Here is an 18,181-nt window from a genome sequence, read left to right as displayed (position 1 = left end):
ACTTTATTACTTTAGGCATCGTGGATCAAAGTTAATGTGATCAATAAAAATAGCGGATTAAAAATTGCTGTTTTTACAAATTTCAGCCATTGCTGTTTAAACCTAAATTTCCAATATCAATCTCAACACAGTAGATGGAACCATTCTGAGTTCTCTGCCTTTATCTATTCTAGCCATCCATGTGCATTTATGTCAGCATCTGTTCCTGGTCTTGTTTCTTTGTCTGCAGAGTAGGGGATAAATAGAGAAGAACCAGATGTTACTCTGGGTCCTAACCTCTGACTCTAGGGACAGATAGCTACTGTAGATATTTACTGTATTACTTCCATATTTACTTGTATCATTATACACGGATCTTAATCTAGCTGCCAGTGAGGCAACTTTTGTTAAAGAAACCACAACCTCATTTTATATTCTGATAGACAAAATTATTATAAGACAATAAGATCAAGGATTAGTGGGATACTAACTAGATTCTATCTTGATAGGGATTTCATTGATAAATTATGTTGTATCCGAAGACATCCTGTAGAAAACAAATAATATACTCACATCGGCTAAATATGAGCAGAACTTAAGGAAACTGGCAAGAGGTTTTATAGTTACCCCAGCTAGTGACACTCAAATGACAGCTATGTGGAGAGGGCTGGCTTGCATATCTTGGAGTTTATTGAGAGATAGCCATCCTGTACTGACAGGGCAAAGAAGGATGTGGCTGCAGGAAGTACACTGCCTTCTTTTCTTTCTTACTTCCTCATACCAGCGTCTTACCGAAATTACTACCTTCCTCCACCCCTTCCACAGAAAGCCAGGAGCGCAGACCACTGGCTACTATGAGAAAGCAAGGCTTAGTCTTTACTCCTACCCTGGAGGGAGGGCCAAAGGGCAGGACAGGGTAGGGTTAAAAATGGATGTAAAAACAAAATGATATCTAGCACTCCTATACTTTAATTGCAAGAAAACTAAACTTTTAAATTCTTCAAATTTTGTTACCAGAATATCATCATTTTATTATTTTCTCTGTATGTAGTTCTGTGTAACTATGGCATGTTGGGGTTGCTCATGTTGCTTATTAATAGAATCATGTAATTGGGTTTGCTAATCCTTCATTTTCTTCCTTTACATATCCACAACTGTTTCTCTAATATGCAGCTTTGAGTGGTGTTCTATTGTTAAAAACTCATTTCTGCAATTATATCCTTTAGGTTCAAATATGAGGTCTTCCACTTAAAATTGGTGTGAAATTAGACAAGCAAGTTTACCCCTTTGGATCATCCCTATCTTGATGTCAGGATTAAATACAAGAAGTGCTTACAACTTTGCCTGATATACAAACAATAAACAAGTGTTTGTTGTCACTATGCCTATAGACCTTTGAAATGAAAAGGTGAACAAAAGCTAATGAAATAATTATAATAGAATAGACCAATATAGATGTATCACAAGGTCTCTGGAAGCCCAGAGAATGGGACAAAAAGCTATGCTTTCAAGGTCAGCCCAGACTTTGTGGAGGAAGTGTAGTTTGAGGATAGGTATCATGGTTTGGATGTTTTGCGCCCCCAGCAGTTCATTTCTTGGAAGCTTTAACCCCAGTGTCCCAGTGTGGGAAGTAACGGAACCTTTAAGAAGTGGAGACCAGTGAAGCAGGTTAGGTCACTGGAAGCAAAGGGAGTGGGTCCTTCTTGTAGGACCTTGAGTTACTTCTTGTAAGAGTGATTCATTTTAAGAGTGTGCCAGACCTCTGAGTCGCTATCTTGCTTCCTGTTTGAGAGGTACCTGTGCTTTGAATACTCTGGGCTTCTTCTAGAGATTCTTCCCAGATTCCATCAGTCCTGAGCCAAGCATTGGATGAGACAAACATAAAAGACAACAAAGATTTACATTTATTAAAGATAGGAAAAGAAGCATGTTGAGAGTAGGGGATTGAAAGACTGATGGTGGTCAGTAGATTAATAGCTGACTTAGTCTGCATGTCCCATTCTGGCATCAGATTTAGGCCATCCTATCAAAAACTTGCCTGATTTCACACTAGGAAAATCAAAGATAGAACTTGCTGATTGGTCCCAGGTGCAGGGCTGGGGAGTGTGTCCTGGATCTCCTTAACAGGTCGCACTCACTTTCTCAAATGTCTGGTCATATCCAAATTTGCTGTGTCATGACCACGTCGCCTCTTCCTCTCAGGTGCACTGGAGCCATTGTAGTAGCATCTGCCCCTGGGTCATTACCACAGATAAGTCCTGCCTGACATGATTCTTGATAGAAACTAAATATAGACTTCATAAGTAGATAGCTAGCAAATGAAATTTCCTTGCATAATAACAGGGTGATTAACACTTTAGATTCAGAGAGACACAAATTCTATTATATACAAAATATGTAAAATTGGGCGAGTCACTTCACTCCTGTGACCTTTAGTTTTCTCATCTGTCAGTGGTGAAGGCAGTTCCTTCACAGGGTTGTTTGGAAGATCAAATTACATAATGAGTATTTTTAAAATGTTTTCACAGTACTAGTACATTTCAATGGGCAAGAAATGATAGCTGTTATTTATAATTGTTCTTTGGAAATATTTCTAATATAGAATTTATCTACTGCATATTAATTTTTATTCAGATGTCAATCTTGCTTCCTGTGTAGAAAAAAATGTTAAAGGCAGTGATACATAATAAGTGTGTTTATTTTACTTATGCATATAGATTTTCAGTCTATGTTAGAGTGTTGCAACTTAAATATTACACCTTTACTTACATATATAACATGGTTTTTGAAAATGTTGCACTAAAGGATCAAAAAAAAGTTGATTCTAAATAATTAAAAACCCTCATCTCTAACCACAAGATAATAAAAATTATTTAAAATAATGCTTAAAAATAAGAAGAGAAAAGTCTCAGTTGCTACGAAGCTGTAGGACACATACAGTATACAGCTATCACTTCAGCTCTTCATGGGAAGCCGTGTGGCCCAGGTGCAGCAGGTTAATGGCAATTCTGAGAAGCTGCAGCTATTGCTACCGAGCAAAGTATTCCAGCTGCAGAACCAGGTGCCCAGATATGGAATTATCAAGTCAGTGAGAGGCTCTTCTGGTCGGGAGGAACACCACCGTGCAGAACGCACCCCAGATCAATACAAGCAAGTACTCACCTCAGAAGCACAATGGTTTTCTGACATTAGAGTAAAGAAGCCTGAAAGTGGGGTAGTCTAAGTGATGATGGAGACTGTAAAACCTGCAGGGATGTAAAGAACCAAGCGAATGAAAACATTTACCTGACAGTTTGCTCAAACACAGCAGTTTGATTCTCCCGTAAACTATGTTCCCCTGCACACTTCCATCAAGAGTGTAAAAATCATTATAACTTACTGAATATATTTTCAAAATGTTGCTTTAGAAGCAGGCTCACTCTGCTGGTTTCTCAGTACTTTTCACATACAAAGAAATAAAGGAAAAGGAAAAAAATTAAATATTTATTATAGAAATTCTCACAAAAACAAGGGAAGAAATTGTGTGCATACAAAATAGGAGGCAGTGAAATGATAAGAAGTAGTAATGATCACTAAATATTTAGGAAGTGAAAACAAAATTTTATAGCACATAGATAAAATAGTACTTAATTACAAGCTGAAGTGTATTACATACAAATATATGAATGTACATAATGGAATTATGTGGAATTCTTTTGAAATGCTAAATAAGAAAATTTATACATCCACAGCATATGAGAAATTCTTCTAAAATGATAAATAGGAACATTTTAAAACTGAAAATACAGCATGAAAGTTTAATCCTAAATACCCAATATTCATGCCTGGCAAGCTCAAGGTCATGAGTTTGATTCCCGGTACAAAAATAAATAAATAAATAAAAATAAGTAAAAAAATTAAATATCCGATATTCATTGCAAAGAGTTCCAGAGGTGAAAACATGTAAGAACAATATTTTAAAATGAATGATGTTAGTAATTCTCTAGAACTGAAAAAAAAAAATTATTAGAAGTAGGCAGAAGTAATCAGTCAATCACCAAATAGAAAATTAGATTTTAAAAACCAATATTTTTAAAAAACAGTAACTCAAAATAAAAGCCTTAAATCTTGCAGGAAGGAATGGAAGGGATCAGGGAAAAGGTGACCTATGAAAAAGGATAATGAATCATATATTTCTCATTGAGAATACTGCAAGGATAAGAAGAGTAGAGGAAAATGCAAGAAACGCTGAGGGAAATAATTTTGAATTAAAATTCTGTATCTTAGCAACTGATAGTAAAGGTAGAATGAAGACATTTTTAGATGAAGAAAACCTGTTTGTCCAGTAACAGAAACACTTTTCAAAATAATAGTAAAACTGTAAGTCTAGCAAGGTCTCTCTACCCGGCATATTAATGCCCCTGCTCTCTGGTCACCAGCTGCTCCCCATAGAATGTATCACTGTCTAAAATGTCATGTTCTTTACTTGTTGGTTATTCTTTGTAAATTTCCAGTGGTGCATGCACCCCCAGAGATCAAGAATCACTGTGTTTATTCACTGGTTTGCACAGTAGACTTAGACTAGTGTCCATCATATATGAAAATAAAAATGTTCAAAGAAAAGTTTTCTGTGGAAACCGAACAGTGGAATGATGTTTTCAAATCTGTGGAGCAAACTTGACTCAAATATAAGGAGATGTGGTAAGATCCATATTCGGTTTGGAACTTTAACTCATTTTTTACAACTTGTCAGAACAAGTAGACCAAAATAATTAAGTTCATAAATACTTTCAACTTGACAAAGATAACAAATTGAACTGAAGATATTTTACTTGTTTATCCTCTGAGATATATAGAGAGAATACTAAAGACATGATATTTGTAATCAACAAAAAGAATCAGTGAGCCATAAATTTTAAAACACTGAAATATAAAACACCAAAGACATTGTAGAATTAGTTTAAAAACAGTAGAATTATTTACGAATTAAGAGGAAAATAAAATGGAAACTGCAAACTATTTGGAAGCTGAGCAATAAAATCTCCACATCAAAGCAAAACTTGGAATAAAATTCTGAGATTTGAATTTATTTTTAGAAAGCTAGAAAGGCTGAAAATAAATTAATAAAAAGTAACCTAAGTTTTTAACTCAAGAAGGTAGAAAAAGGACAGGAAAATAATGCCAAAGAGAGTTGAAGATGAGATCCAAAAAGATGAAAAGAGAAGATGCTTAGACCGACATCAGAACAATAGAGTTGATTCACAAGAGCAATGCCTGGTTTTTGTTTGTTTGTTTGTTTACCTTATTCTTTTTATTGTAAAGGTAAGAGAACAAAAGCATATTAGCAAACACAGAGACATTTACAAGACAGCACAAAAACAGTAAAGGCAATACAATATTTCAGACAAGGTGATAGGAAATTAACAATGGTTGTTGTATTACATATTGATATCTTCAAATTGGTTACTCAGATAAATAAATATAGCCAGTAAGATTGATCAAACAATTAAACATTAACTGTTCCTTTCAATAAAGCAATGGAAATCAGTAGTACAACTATCTCAGCTATCTTGTGTATACATATATACATATTTTTTCTCTTCTTTCTTTCTTTTCTAAAAGGAAAATACCTGGTTTTTGAACAAACTAATACATTGGAAAACCCTTTTTAAATACAAAGAAAGAGCTGGGTGTGGTGGTGCATGCTTGTAATCCCAGCACTCAGGAGGCTGAGGCAGGAGGATCATTGTGAGTTCAAGACCAGCCTGAGCTACAAAGTGAGCTCCAGGCCAGCTTGAACTGCATAGCAAGACCCTTTCTCAAAAAGAAAAAAAAAAAAGATAACTGGACAAGTAAACACAGGAATATCATTAGCAATGAGGAAGATTTATGACTTACATTTGTAATAACAATGCATATAAACCCTGTAACAATTCTATGACCACTGAACTACCAATGTTGGAAATGTCACATCTCTAACATATGTTCCATTGCCTGCTGTCTGGGGGAAAGTCCAAACACTGAAGTTCCAAGGTTTCCTGTTGTATAGACTAAATAGGAGTTTACTAAAATATGAAAAATCACTGATTTCTTTTCTTGACATTAAAACTGGATGGGAAAAACACCAAGTATGTTATAGACGATGCCACTCATGACAAATACAACTGTGTACATGAAGTCTACTGCTTTAAAAGAACGATTATAACCATCCATGGTTTCCACTAAGGTGTTCAAAAATACAATACTACTTCGGTTCATGCACGCTTCTGTTCCCAAACAGTTCAGTTGAAGAACAAAAGCATTGGGCAATATTTTGCTTCCATTCACAAACTGCACATTGGGTGACAAACACAACCAGTCATCTTGTCCACACGAGCACAAACACAGCTATCTTTCCCAAAACCATGAAACAAATTAAGTTCATAAACTGAGGTACTACTGTACCTCTGAAACATTACTGCTTGGTTAAAAAAAGACCAAGTTTTTAATAATATTGATGGTGCAATAAAGGTGATAATAAAGCATGATATTTTTATTTATATAAAACAATAAATTGTGATGAAAGTGTTTACATTTTATAAATATAGATTTATAATGTTACATTATACATATATATAAATACACACATACATAGTATACAGCAAGGAAAAAAGACTGGAAAGCTGGAACTAAATTGGAGCTTTTGCTTTGCAGAACAAGCAGAAGTGTGTAAATTTTGGAGAGTCAGAGTGGGGGTAGGGTATAGTTTTATTTCCAAGTTTTATTTTTACTCATGTTTTGCTATTTGAAGACAGCAAATGAGATTTCAGAACCTTCCCAATAAAGTAGGCTGACTTTCTTCAGTTCACACGACAGCCTAGGATTGCACTGTCGATGGCTCTAAGATGCTTTTCTAATGGTGCTTGGAGAGCAAGTTCCTTTCAGCCTTCAGTTCATCCAGTAAACATTTCTCAAGGAGCAAAGGCTGACAATTAAGAATGTGAAATTAGTTCCTGAAGTGGACTGTTGCTGTTTAGTTGGGGAGGAGAGCCATCCAACAATTACCTGAAAAAGCTGTAGATCATGTTAGAGGCATTCATTAACTACTGTAAGAACACACATACAGCAAACATTTCCACATGTCCTGGTCAGGATCTAAGAATTTACTGTATCATGTGCATATTACAAGAATAAAACAGCCTTTGGGATTTTGTAGAAAAAGCTGTGTATGTATATTTGTGAATTTATGTATATGTATATGTAGTAAAAGCAAAATCTAAGACTTCGTATAACTCGTCTGCTAGGTACAAGCTCTGACACGTTCATTATGTATAATGACCTCAGATTCCTCAGCTACGAAATTGAAAGAACTATACTGACTATTTCCTTACAAATCATTGCATTAAATCCTGTCCATAAGCACAGCAAGAGAAAATAAAATGAGATCGGTGAATACATCCATCCTTTGTTCTGAACTATCTTCACATAGAGAGTACGTAGCTACTCACCTTGTAGTAGGATATCATGTGTCTCCAGCTCTGGAAAGATGACTTTAATCTTCTATTTTCACAGAAATCGAGAAAGAAAGCTGTGGCGATCCTGGTACACCCTTATATGGAATTAGAGAAGGCGATGGGTTTTCTAATCGTGATATTTTAAGGTTTGAATGCCAGTTTGGGTTTGAATTAATTGGAGAGAAATCCATTGTTTGTCAAGAGAATAACCAATGGTCTGCAAACATACCCATCTGTATCTGTGAGTACCAAATGCTTTGCTTCCAGAGAGCATATGTTACCCTGTCCTTGCATATAATTGCTTTTGTAATTAATCGCAAAGAGCTGGAACCGTGTAATTATTTTTCGATGAGTAGCACTTTGTGATACTATCTTTAACAAGTGTGCTTATGCCAAATTATAAATTTCATTATAGATTTAAGTAAAGTTAACATAGTTCACTTGGTAATTGCAAAATATATATTACAAATTTTCTTATTGAACTTAAATTGGTAGCATTTTATCCTTCATACATAGCATACTTCTTATGGAAATTATATATCTGAATTAATTCAAATACTCATTTATTTTAAAAAGATAGTGTGTGCATATTAGGAATCAGAAACACTTAAAATATTTAAAACATCTATTTTATGTATAATGTATTAACATTCCTGTGTACAGTTGCTCACATTAATGTATACAGTAGCATTCATTTATATTATGCAGAATTAAATTCATTAATGTTTATGATACCTCTTGTGCTTGGAATAAAAGAATCTATCCAGATACTCTGTTTAACTACAACAACCACGTAAGTGTTTTTACCTGTTGATGTACTTAGAGGCTTGATTAAATACTGTCCTCATTCCATTACAATGAAGTGGGGTTTTTTTCTGTCCTTATATATATTCTGGCAGAAATTTCCCTAATTACACTATATCTTGTTTGTTATTCAGGAAGTGTAGGAAAGTAAAATCACACAGACTCCCTTATGAGAATATTCTTAGATTAGGGATAATTCTTGTGTCTAACCAAGATCACTTTGTAGTTTTTTGAGAGCAGGAAATATATGAGGTAATCAAATTTAATTCTATTCCTATCACCTAAAGTATATTAGTACTTCAAGAGACAAATTGAGTGTCTTTAATTCTAGGTGTTTTCATGATGTTAGTTTAATATTGAAAAATCCCTTAATGGAATATATCCCAGGAAAATGAAAATATTTTGAAAGCACTTTAGTAGATGGTAAATGTATAATTGAAAATATTGCTAACTAAAACAAATTTTTAAAATTTCTTGACTATCTATAGAACATTTGTTACTATTTAAAAGTAATTAAGCCCAGTATCCTGATACGTGATGAAAATGTAACAATAATGCTTTTACATATAAACAATAGCTAATTTGAAAAAAAATTAGTACTAGGTTGAACTCAACACCTTTGCACTTAGCTGGATCCTCAGCCCTCTATTTTATTTTTAGTTTGAGACAGGGTCTAGCTAAGTTGCTAAGTTTACAGGATCCAACTTGCAATCTTGCTGCCTCAGCTTCCCAAAGTGCTGGGATTACAGGGATGCACCATCATGCCTGTCTTTCATGAAAATGTATTTGAAAGGATTTACTCAAAAGTAAATTATTAAATTCATAGAAATTATCTTTACTTGAAACTCAGTAACTTAAAAGATTATAAAACTTAACACATAAAGGAAATTTTATGAAAATAAAACAGAAGCCATATTTCTGAATGAAAATATTAAAAAATGAATGATGTGCAAATTGCTGTGTAATTTTAATCAAAATCCTAACCCAGATTTTTGTGAACTTGGTCTCATATTTTGTCAAGCCGTTAAGTAAAACAAAATACTGAAGAAAAGAAGGGAGAATTTTGCAAAAGCAAAATGCTTGCATGGATAATAGGCCATCACATTAAGCCATACATTTAGTGTGGTAATAACATTGGGCCAAAGGAAGTCCCACAAAAACTGCACTGATATCCTTATGCGTTTAAAGCATGGTATGAAGATTTAGCTATCTGATTGATAAGGGTCATTAGGGGGGTGACTTTGCTCAGATGTTGCCTAGATGGGTGTCATTTAAACCAGAAAAAGGCAAACTGAAGCCTCCTGCCAAATACAGCCCGCTGCCTGGGCTTGTGAGTAAAGTATTTTTGGAGTGCAAATCCTGTACCTCCATTTACCAATTTAACTGCTCCCCTACCACAATGGCACAAGAGCTGCAGAAAAATCATGTGGCTTGTAACATCCAAAATATTTAGCATGTGCTTCTTTACTGAAAGTTTTTGAGGTGTAATTTAAATCAGGGGTTACAGAATCAAACTGTTCCAGGATTCAGGTAAATAGAAGAGTGTGCAAGAAAAAATAGGGCAGGGGCTGGGGATTTAGCTCAGCGGCACAGCACCTGCCTTGCAAGCGCAAGGTCGTGAGTTTGATTCCCGGTACCGGAGAAAATCCAAAAAAAAAAAAAAAAAAAAAGAAAAACTAAGAAAGAGCAGGGCGTGTATGCCCACTTGGGAGGCAGTGGAAATCTGAGTGAACTTTGCAGGAGACACTAGACCTTTATATTCCCCGCTACATTGAAATTTTAAAATATGATCTCAAATTTTTGTCTGGACAGGAAAGAACATCATCAAAACCAACACATTTGCAATGTGGATTCAGTCCAGTAGTTACTAAACTAGTAACATAAACACGATAAATGTCAAAGTAAATTGTTGCTATCACTCCGGTTAAATTTTTGTACATATATAAACATATGGTCTTCAGTTCATCCATAGTATCAGCTGCCTTTTCTGATATGGTAATATTTTCTGTCTGTTTCATAAAATAATTTGCATTGTTTGATATTTTATCAAATAGCTGATTATCATAAGTGTACAATATGACAGAGTAAGGCAAAATATTGCTTTTGATCATTTATTGTATTTTATAATCTTCCTATTTTACCAGTTCCTTGTCTCTCTAACTTTACTGCACCAATGGGAACAGTTCTTTCTCCTGATTACCCAGAGGGGTATGGAAATAACCTAAACTGCATCTGGACTATCATCTCTGACCCAGGAAGTCGTATACACCTCTCTTTCAATGACTTTGATTTGGAATCCCAGTTTGACTTCCTCGCTGTTAAAGATGGCGATTCTCCAGATTCCCCGATCCTCGGAACCTTCACTGGGGCGGAAGTGCCTTCCCATCTTACAAGTAACAGTCACATACTGCGGTTGGAATTTCAAGCTGATCACTCCATGTCAGGACGTGGGTTTAATATCACTTACAACAGTAAGTTTTTATTTATTTAGCTGTCTTTTGAATTACTGCCTTGACACTTGTATTATGTTGTGTTTTCTACATTTGAGTTGACTCTGGAGTTGTATAGCTATTGAGTGACACCCATGTACTCCTTTGCTTTTCAGAATGTTGAATACTATTTATCTGAAAAATTCTTTGAATTACAGCCAAAAGGTGACTCCCATAGAGAAGAAACACACTCCTACCTCGTAGGTTAATATATGTACACACTACCACTTCCTTTTGCATTGTTCTACCTGAATCCGTAGAACTCCATTGATTTTTATTGACTACTCTGATAAGTTAATATCTGAAGGTTACGTAACAGTAAGATTTAATTTCCAGCTCATGGTGTTTCCTTTAAAAAATTTTTACCTTTTGCACCCCTTTATCTATTAAATGCTATTTCAGTAATTTTTAACAAAGTGCTATTATTTTCTTTTCAAAATGACACTAGTGAATTCTGTCTGTAATGAGCTGTGAATGTATAGTTATATAACATTTATGTTTCAATTGGGTGTGATTTATTTCAGACAGACTTACTGTATAAAATGCTTGCTTAATCTGAGGTTCTTTAAAAATATTTCATATATATATAGACAGATTTTATATATATATATGATATGTCTACTTATAATGATTACTTTCTCTTAAATGCATAATAATTTTTAACTTTAATGTTTGTGGTACCCGAAAATACTTTCTTTTTCATTTTTATAGTAAATGATTTGGTTGATCATAGGTAAATGCTTATATTTAATGTTTTACTACTGATAATTATTCATTCTGATGAATTGTAGTTTTTCCTTATATATTTGAGCAACCAGGCATAATCCAAAGTGAGTTTTCTAATGGCATAAGGTAAAAACTTATGAGAAATAAGTGTACCTGGGAAATACATTTTACATGTTTTAGAATTTGCCTTAATATTTTACGCAGTTTAACATTATTGAATGATAAAATTATGCAATGATGAACAATTGTGACAAAAGAGATTTAGAATAACAATATGTATATGTACAGTATCAACTCAAAAGTAAATCACAAACATCTCACAAAATATTTACACATTTAGTCCCAGCTACTGTTGCTGAAACTGTAGGTTCTTTTCCAACTCAGCACCATTCACAAATAACCACATCATTCTAGTAACATCTAAGAAAGGTTATTCAGTGGCCAATGAGTGGACAACAGAAGCTCATGCTCCTAAACTGCCATGTTCAGACAGCAGCCCTCAGCCTGTGCGTCCTTTTTAAACAATTTTATAATGACAGGTAGTTTTTACAAGGCGAAGTTCTGTTACTTATATACATTAACTGTATTATGTAGTTTATAAGCAGACCAAGACCATTCCTCTTTACTCAGTGCAGCCCAGGTAAGACAAAAAGTTGGGCACCCATGCTCTGCAGGCACCATGTCTCTCAGCAAGTCTAGGTTTGGATTTATATTAGGACCAGGCTATGAGGCAGGCTGATGTGCATGCTGTGATCTGCGCTTTCACTGAAGAATTTTCACCAATCAGTGAGGCCTCTCTTGGCACAGTCAGATCTGCCATGGTTCAAGAGGGTATGTGCATTTTTTGTGATGGCGTTATAATGGGGAAAACATCGTCTGAGTGTTAGCATCTCATCCCCCTCTGAACCAGATGGAGCCGGTCTAGAGTCTGGAATTGAGAGTGTGTAGGTGATAACTCACTGGGCAGCCAGAAGCTAGGAGTATGTGGTTATCAGCACGCAGGCATTAAGTTTTGCAAGCAAGTAGCATAGCTGACAATATAACAGGCTGTCATTTGCAGTTCAGTCCAGTGATACTACTTTGCTACCAGTGGAAATAGTTTCCCCTTGATATTATGCTAAGTTAAGATTTTATAGGACTCATTTGATCATCCAGATGAATAAAAATAAAATTTGGGTTGGTTCACATAATCTATAACCTACGAAAAATTCAAATAAGCACTTTGTCATTATACTTGCACTTATTTGCTATAACTGAGTTACATACACACCGTGGAAGAAACAAGGTAAAACAAGCTGAGTAGCTCTGAGCTTGAAAATTCATGTTCTCTTGAGAAACTTGAGACAAATAACTGAAGACAAAATAGTGCATGGAAAAAAAAATTAAAACCCAGAAGAGAAGGTACATGTCATTCCTTTGAAGTCTTATTTCTATGGCTGCAGGCAGGGTACTTGATTTTTCTAAGTCTAACATTAGTTTTCATTGTGGATAGTGAGTCTTCTTCTCATTACACTTCTCTAAATGTTAAATGAAATGATATCACAGTGCCTAGAACTTGGTAATTGCAAAAGAGTTAATCCTCTTCCTTGTTCCTGGATGACAGAAGGTAAATGTCATGGAAAATTACAAAGCACTTGAAAGGCTTTCGTACTAAGTTGAAGCATTTCATTTTAATTCCTACAATGAGCCTATCTTTCCATTCTCATTAGAGTGAATCATAAAAATTTCCAATAAAATATTCTCAAGTTCGTTAGTATTCACCTTAATTGGAATTCTGGCCATTTATTTGGAAAATATTTGCATAGATGTAACCATCATCATCTTCACAAATAAATAAAGCAGAGAGAACATCAAAACACAGAATTTTGAGCTGAAGATTTATCTCAGTTGTACAGTGCCTGCCTGGCAAGCTCAAGGTCGTGAGTTCGATTCCCGGTACTAGAAAAAAAATAAACACAGACTTTTTAAGAGTCATTTTACTTTTTCCCATCAAAATATATGCAAAAGTCCCTCTCTCTTATATAGCTCTTCTATTTTTGTTTGTTTATTATTATTAAGCTTTTGGACATAATGAGTGCCCTGATCCCGGAATTCCAATCAATGCACGGCGGTTTGGGGACAACTTTCAATTAGGAAGTTCAATTTCAGTTATTTGTGAAGAAGGATTCATTAAAACCCAGGGAACAGAAACAATTACGTGCATTCTTATGGATGGAAAAGTAATGTGGAGTGGACCAATTCCAAGATGTGGAGGTAAGTGCAGTGGTGAGTCACAAACATAACCCGCCACCAACACATGTACTGCGTGTTACATTATTGCTTCATATCTTATTTGTATTTTAATTATTGTGGTATATCTTTAATTTTCAAAAATGTATTAATCATTATTAATCATAATGCATTTATGCTAAAATATTCATATATTTAACATGTATAATTTTATACATATATTTTGCTAAATTCTTTTTCTAATTTTTTACTTCCCAATAAAATATAGTGAAGAAAATTCAGTTTTATATATATATATATATACATATATAGTTATAGATGTGTGTATGTGTAGTATATATACAAAGAGGTAAGCTACAACCATGAAACACCTTTAATAGGTAATAATCACACCATCATTTTTCAAATGGCTCCTTTTCCTTGCTTTCCCAGTTTTTCCTCTTACCAGTGTTCGAAGTTACAATAGAAAGTTTCATTTGCTCAAGTGCTAGGTGAATTGAGAATGTTTATGTAATACATAGCTGTTGAAGTATAGCATTTAAAAAACGATGTATAAATTGCTAACTTTCGTTAGATTGAATGCCTCCTGATGAAGTAATCCGTAACTATGTAATATTGTTTTCTCAGAGGTCCCTTCAGTTAGCACCTCCTTTTTTATTTCTGATCTGTTTCCCATTTGTGATTTTAGGGTGCTTAACTACATGACTTTATACCAAACTTCAATGTTAAGTGCTTAGAAGAAACTATCGTGCAATAATTACGACTCTAACATTATTTTTAAAACATAAGATTGTTCAGTAAGCCTACAAGAGACAAAAACAGAAGTTCAATTTTTACATCATGCTTTGTTCTCTGTACTGGAAACTGAGCCTGGGATTGCCCACACTGTGAGCGAACTTGCCGTCCTCCTCTCTCACCCTCCCAGGGTGCTGGAATTGCCCTGTGTGCCACCACGCAAGATGCCATTCATTCCTTTGTCGCAGTTGCTGACCCAGACTTCCAAAAGCCTATAATAATAAGTGAAGAAATAACGGGTGGTAAAAGGAAAAGTTTTGCGTCTGGCATAAGGCGCAGCACTTGTGCAGAGTGACTGGAGAGAAGCAAGAGGGACCTGAGGGCAGGGGTGTGTGGAAAAGCATCCTTTGTGTACAACGCTCCTCCGTAGTTTCCGGACTGAGCTGGGAGCTGGCAGGTCCTGAGCCCTCCCCCGAACCATGTCCCGGAAGTGCTCTTTAGTCTGAGTGCACGGACAGAGAGAACCTCCAAGTCAGTGTTAACTTTTGAACGATGCTCAGCTGCCCAGCACCAGTGCTGATTTTAATACTGCTTAGCACCAAGTTGGATGGGAACGTTCACAGCATTACATTCATAACAAGTAATTTCTTGAGTCACTGTGAAATTTAGAGAGCAATTTTCAACTTTCTGTAGAAAGTAAGTGGTGTGTAACTTTTAAAAATAAGCAAGACAGCGTATTCCCAACTCTAATTTGGCACCAGCCAAGGATCCCTCCCAACACCCTGAAAAGAAACTTTATGAGGTTTCTGAAAGACAAGACTAATTTTGTGTGTGCGAGTGAACCGGCGTGTAGATGGCTCACTCAAGGTGGGAACATCACTGATAATGCAGTTGGAGCCAAAGAAGGTCTAGTCAAGGGGGCCATATGCAATTTTATTGTGACCCTTGCCAGGCTGCCTTCGCTATTCCAGGCCAGCCCCAAGCCTGTTCTACGCAGCACAGCACTCTGACCTCCAGGCCTGTACATCTCCAGTGGGGTTGATTGACATCTTCAACTCTAATTAGGCTTTATACCAATTTCCTGTGTTTTTGCTGCACTTCTACTCAAGTACTAGCAACAAAAGCCTGAGACTGGCTGAGAAAAGCTACTTCTCTCTTAATTTTTAAAATCCTCTGCTTCCCGCACTATTTTCCATTTGTGTCCTTGCAGATCTTACTTATATAAGAACCAGGGCTGGGAGCCCTCTCTTCCTCTTCCTTTGTTCTCTAGGCAGTGTAGATTTTGTTGAAAGAGTTTTGGTCATTATCGTATTTCATCTTTAGGGCACTATCACAGCTCCCAATATATTTAACATCCTGTCTAAAACTCTTTTATTATCTTCTTATTCAACATTTTTATATAAAAGATTTACTTAAAAGAACATCTTTATATCTTGTGTTAATCCAACTGAATTCTCCTTGAATATTATTATCTTCACATAAAGGATTCTAAAATCCAATGCCTTCTCCTTTTTTGGGTCATTTTATGCTTTATTTAGCTTTCTTTAATTTTAAAGAGAGTAAAAAAAAAAACAATAAAAACTATACAAAATTTTAAAACAAGATGATAGGAAATTGACAATGGTTATTATACTGCATATTGTTATCTTCAGATTATCTGATATAGGCATGCAAAATTGATCAGACAGTATAAGCACTAGCTGTTCCTTTCAATGAACTAATAGAAATTAATAGTATAATTATCTTAGCTATCTTGTGTATACATATTTTTTTCCCTTTCTTCTTTTCTCCTTTCACCCATCCCAGCTGTTCTTTCCGTTTGAGCACTTTCTTTCCCTTTCACAATATCTATTAAAAGTTACTTACATGTGTAGATAATTGTGTATTTAAAATGGAATGCAGAAAGATCTTTTTTAAATCGTACTTGTTGAGCAGATGAAGAGAAGGCAGTATGAAATGATTCATTAGAAAACTTGGGGCTTCCTCCAACTTAAAGACTGCTGTTATCCTTGTTCCTAGCTCCTTTCTGTCATACCTGCTTAGAATGTTGGTTATTTGGCAGGTTTGTGATTCACCCACTTCAATCTATCCTCAATCTTGAAGTTGTGGAAAATCTGAAAAAGGTAAAAGGAAACTTTTCAACTCCCCATAGCCCAGGAAAAAAGATTGTCACACCCAAAGAAAGACATGGTGTCATAATGTGTCTCAGTTCTATGATCCCACACCCAAAGTTAAAGACCTTTTAGATTGTTTAAATACAGTTGTTGGAAAAAAAATGAGTCACTGATTTTATGCACTGTCCTGACATTGAACACTAGGTGTAGATGTTAGGCTCTCTGACCATTTGAACTTATTCTCCAAAATGAGTCATTCCAGTGTGATTATGAAGATAAAGTTTAGTTTTGAAAGCCTTCTGATCTTTCAGTTCTGCTAATGGAAAATGAAACACAGATGCATTTATTTTTGGAATCATCATTCAAGTCGCTTCACTTTAAATTCTACAAACTGTCATCTTACCTTGATTAAGTAATAGTCCATGACAACTTCACCCACAATGAAGCTATAGCCTGAATTAACTAGCTCTATCTAGCTAGTCTTTGCTTTGTGTCTCCTTCAAAGAAGCACCCCACAGCAATGGACTCTGTAGTAGATGGTTTCTTTCCCTTCTTGAGAAAGTGCACAGTGTCTCTAGAACATCCTTTGGACCTACTTAAGAATCATCTTTCTGAGGAGCTACCAGGAAGCTCCTTGACCTCCTCCTTTCTGTGCTTAAGCACAGTTATCTAGCACCCCTCGTCCAGCGGGAACACTCAGTCTTGCGTTCTATATTCTCTCCAAAAATGGTCATTTCAATCTTGGAGTAATTGCAACAAGACCTTTTGACTTTATGCTCATATTAGGTTCAAGTTTGTCCTTTTGTTTTCTTTCTTTCCTTTCTTTTTTCTTTTTTTACTATTTAACACTGCAGTTCTGCTAAAAATTTAGGTGCTAACGTGGATGAATTGTCTAGTATGATTAATGCAGACTTCGGAACCATAACAGAGTTATGTGAAATTCGTTAAGAGATAAGAGACTTTTGCTGTGATTGTCTTTGAGTTGGAATGCAGAAGTTCTACACAGTCAACTTAAATGTCTTTCTAACCCAACAGCCTCACTGTTCAACAACCACGCTGCACACACAAGCCTGGCTTTGCCAAGCTCTTCTCCTCTCCTTTACCATTCTTCTCTTTCTTGGCCCATGACTTTGTTCATGTGTGCTCATTTCATCTTCCCTAAATATAATCATCAATTTAACACAAGAAGCATTCTACTATACCCTGCCCCATGGGGATCCATCAGTTTATCCCATTCTAATGATTTCAGCTGACATTCTGTCCCTTTGAAAGCTTTTGGTGAAACATCCATCACATTTTTATAAAAAATTATGAGTTTATTTTAAATGAAGAGAGTTCAGATTTTTGGCATATTTCTTCAGGCTGCTCCCTGAGTTGCATTCTTAGTGTATAAATGCTTGCCTGTGTATTTGCCAGTAAAAAACAACCTAGAAGAACTTGAAAAATACACTATGCTCTGAGACTTAGATAAAACAGTAAAGTTCGCTTCTTACATGCCAAACAGTGAGCACTAAGTCACAGAGAATTCTCTGTTAAAAAAAAAAAAGAGAGAATTGGTTATAAATTAATCTCCTATTTCTGTTGTAGCAACAAAAGGACGCATTTCCTGAGTATGAGCATTTATTATTCATTG

The 18,181-nt window shown here is 35.4% G+C and overlaps 1 protein-coding gene across 1 annotated transcript in view; it reads left to right on the top strand.

Annotated features, from left to right (window-relative positions):
- Positions 1-18,181, top strand: part of Csmd3 (CUB and Sushi multiple domains 3) — a 1,085,099-nt gene that overhangs the window by 652,980 nt on the left and 413,938 nt on the right. Inside the window, exons 14-16 of the mRNA XM_005381888.2 lie at positions 7,510-7,692; positions 10,400-10,726; positions 13,529-13,723. Of these exons, the coding sequence (XP_005381945.1) occupies positions 7,510-7,692; positions 10,400-10,726; positions 13,529-13,723 (705 nt within the window). The remainder of the gene's footprint in view (positions 1-7,509; positions 7,693-10,399; positions 10,727-13,528; positions 13,724-18,181) is intronic.

The sequence above is a fragment of the Chinchilla lanigera genome, unplaced genomic scaffold, assembly GCF_000276665.1.
Source record: "Chinchilla lanigera isolate Chin_1 unplaced genomic scaffold, ChiLan1.0 scaffold00016, whole genome shotgun sequence".
In the NCBI taxonomy this organism is placed as follows: Eukaryota; Metazoa; Chordata; class Mammalia; order Rodentia; family Chinchillidae; genus Chinchilla; species Chinchilla lanigera.
This window is presented reverse-complemented; position numbering and strand designations above follow the sequence as displayed.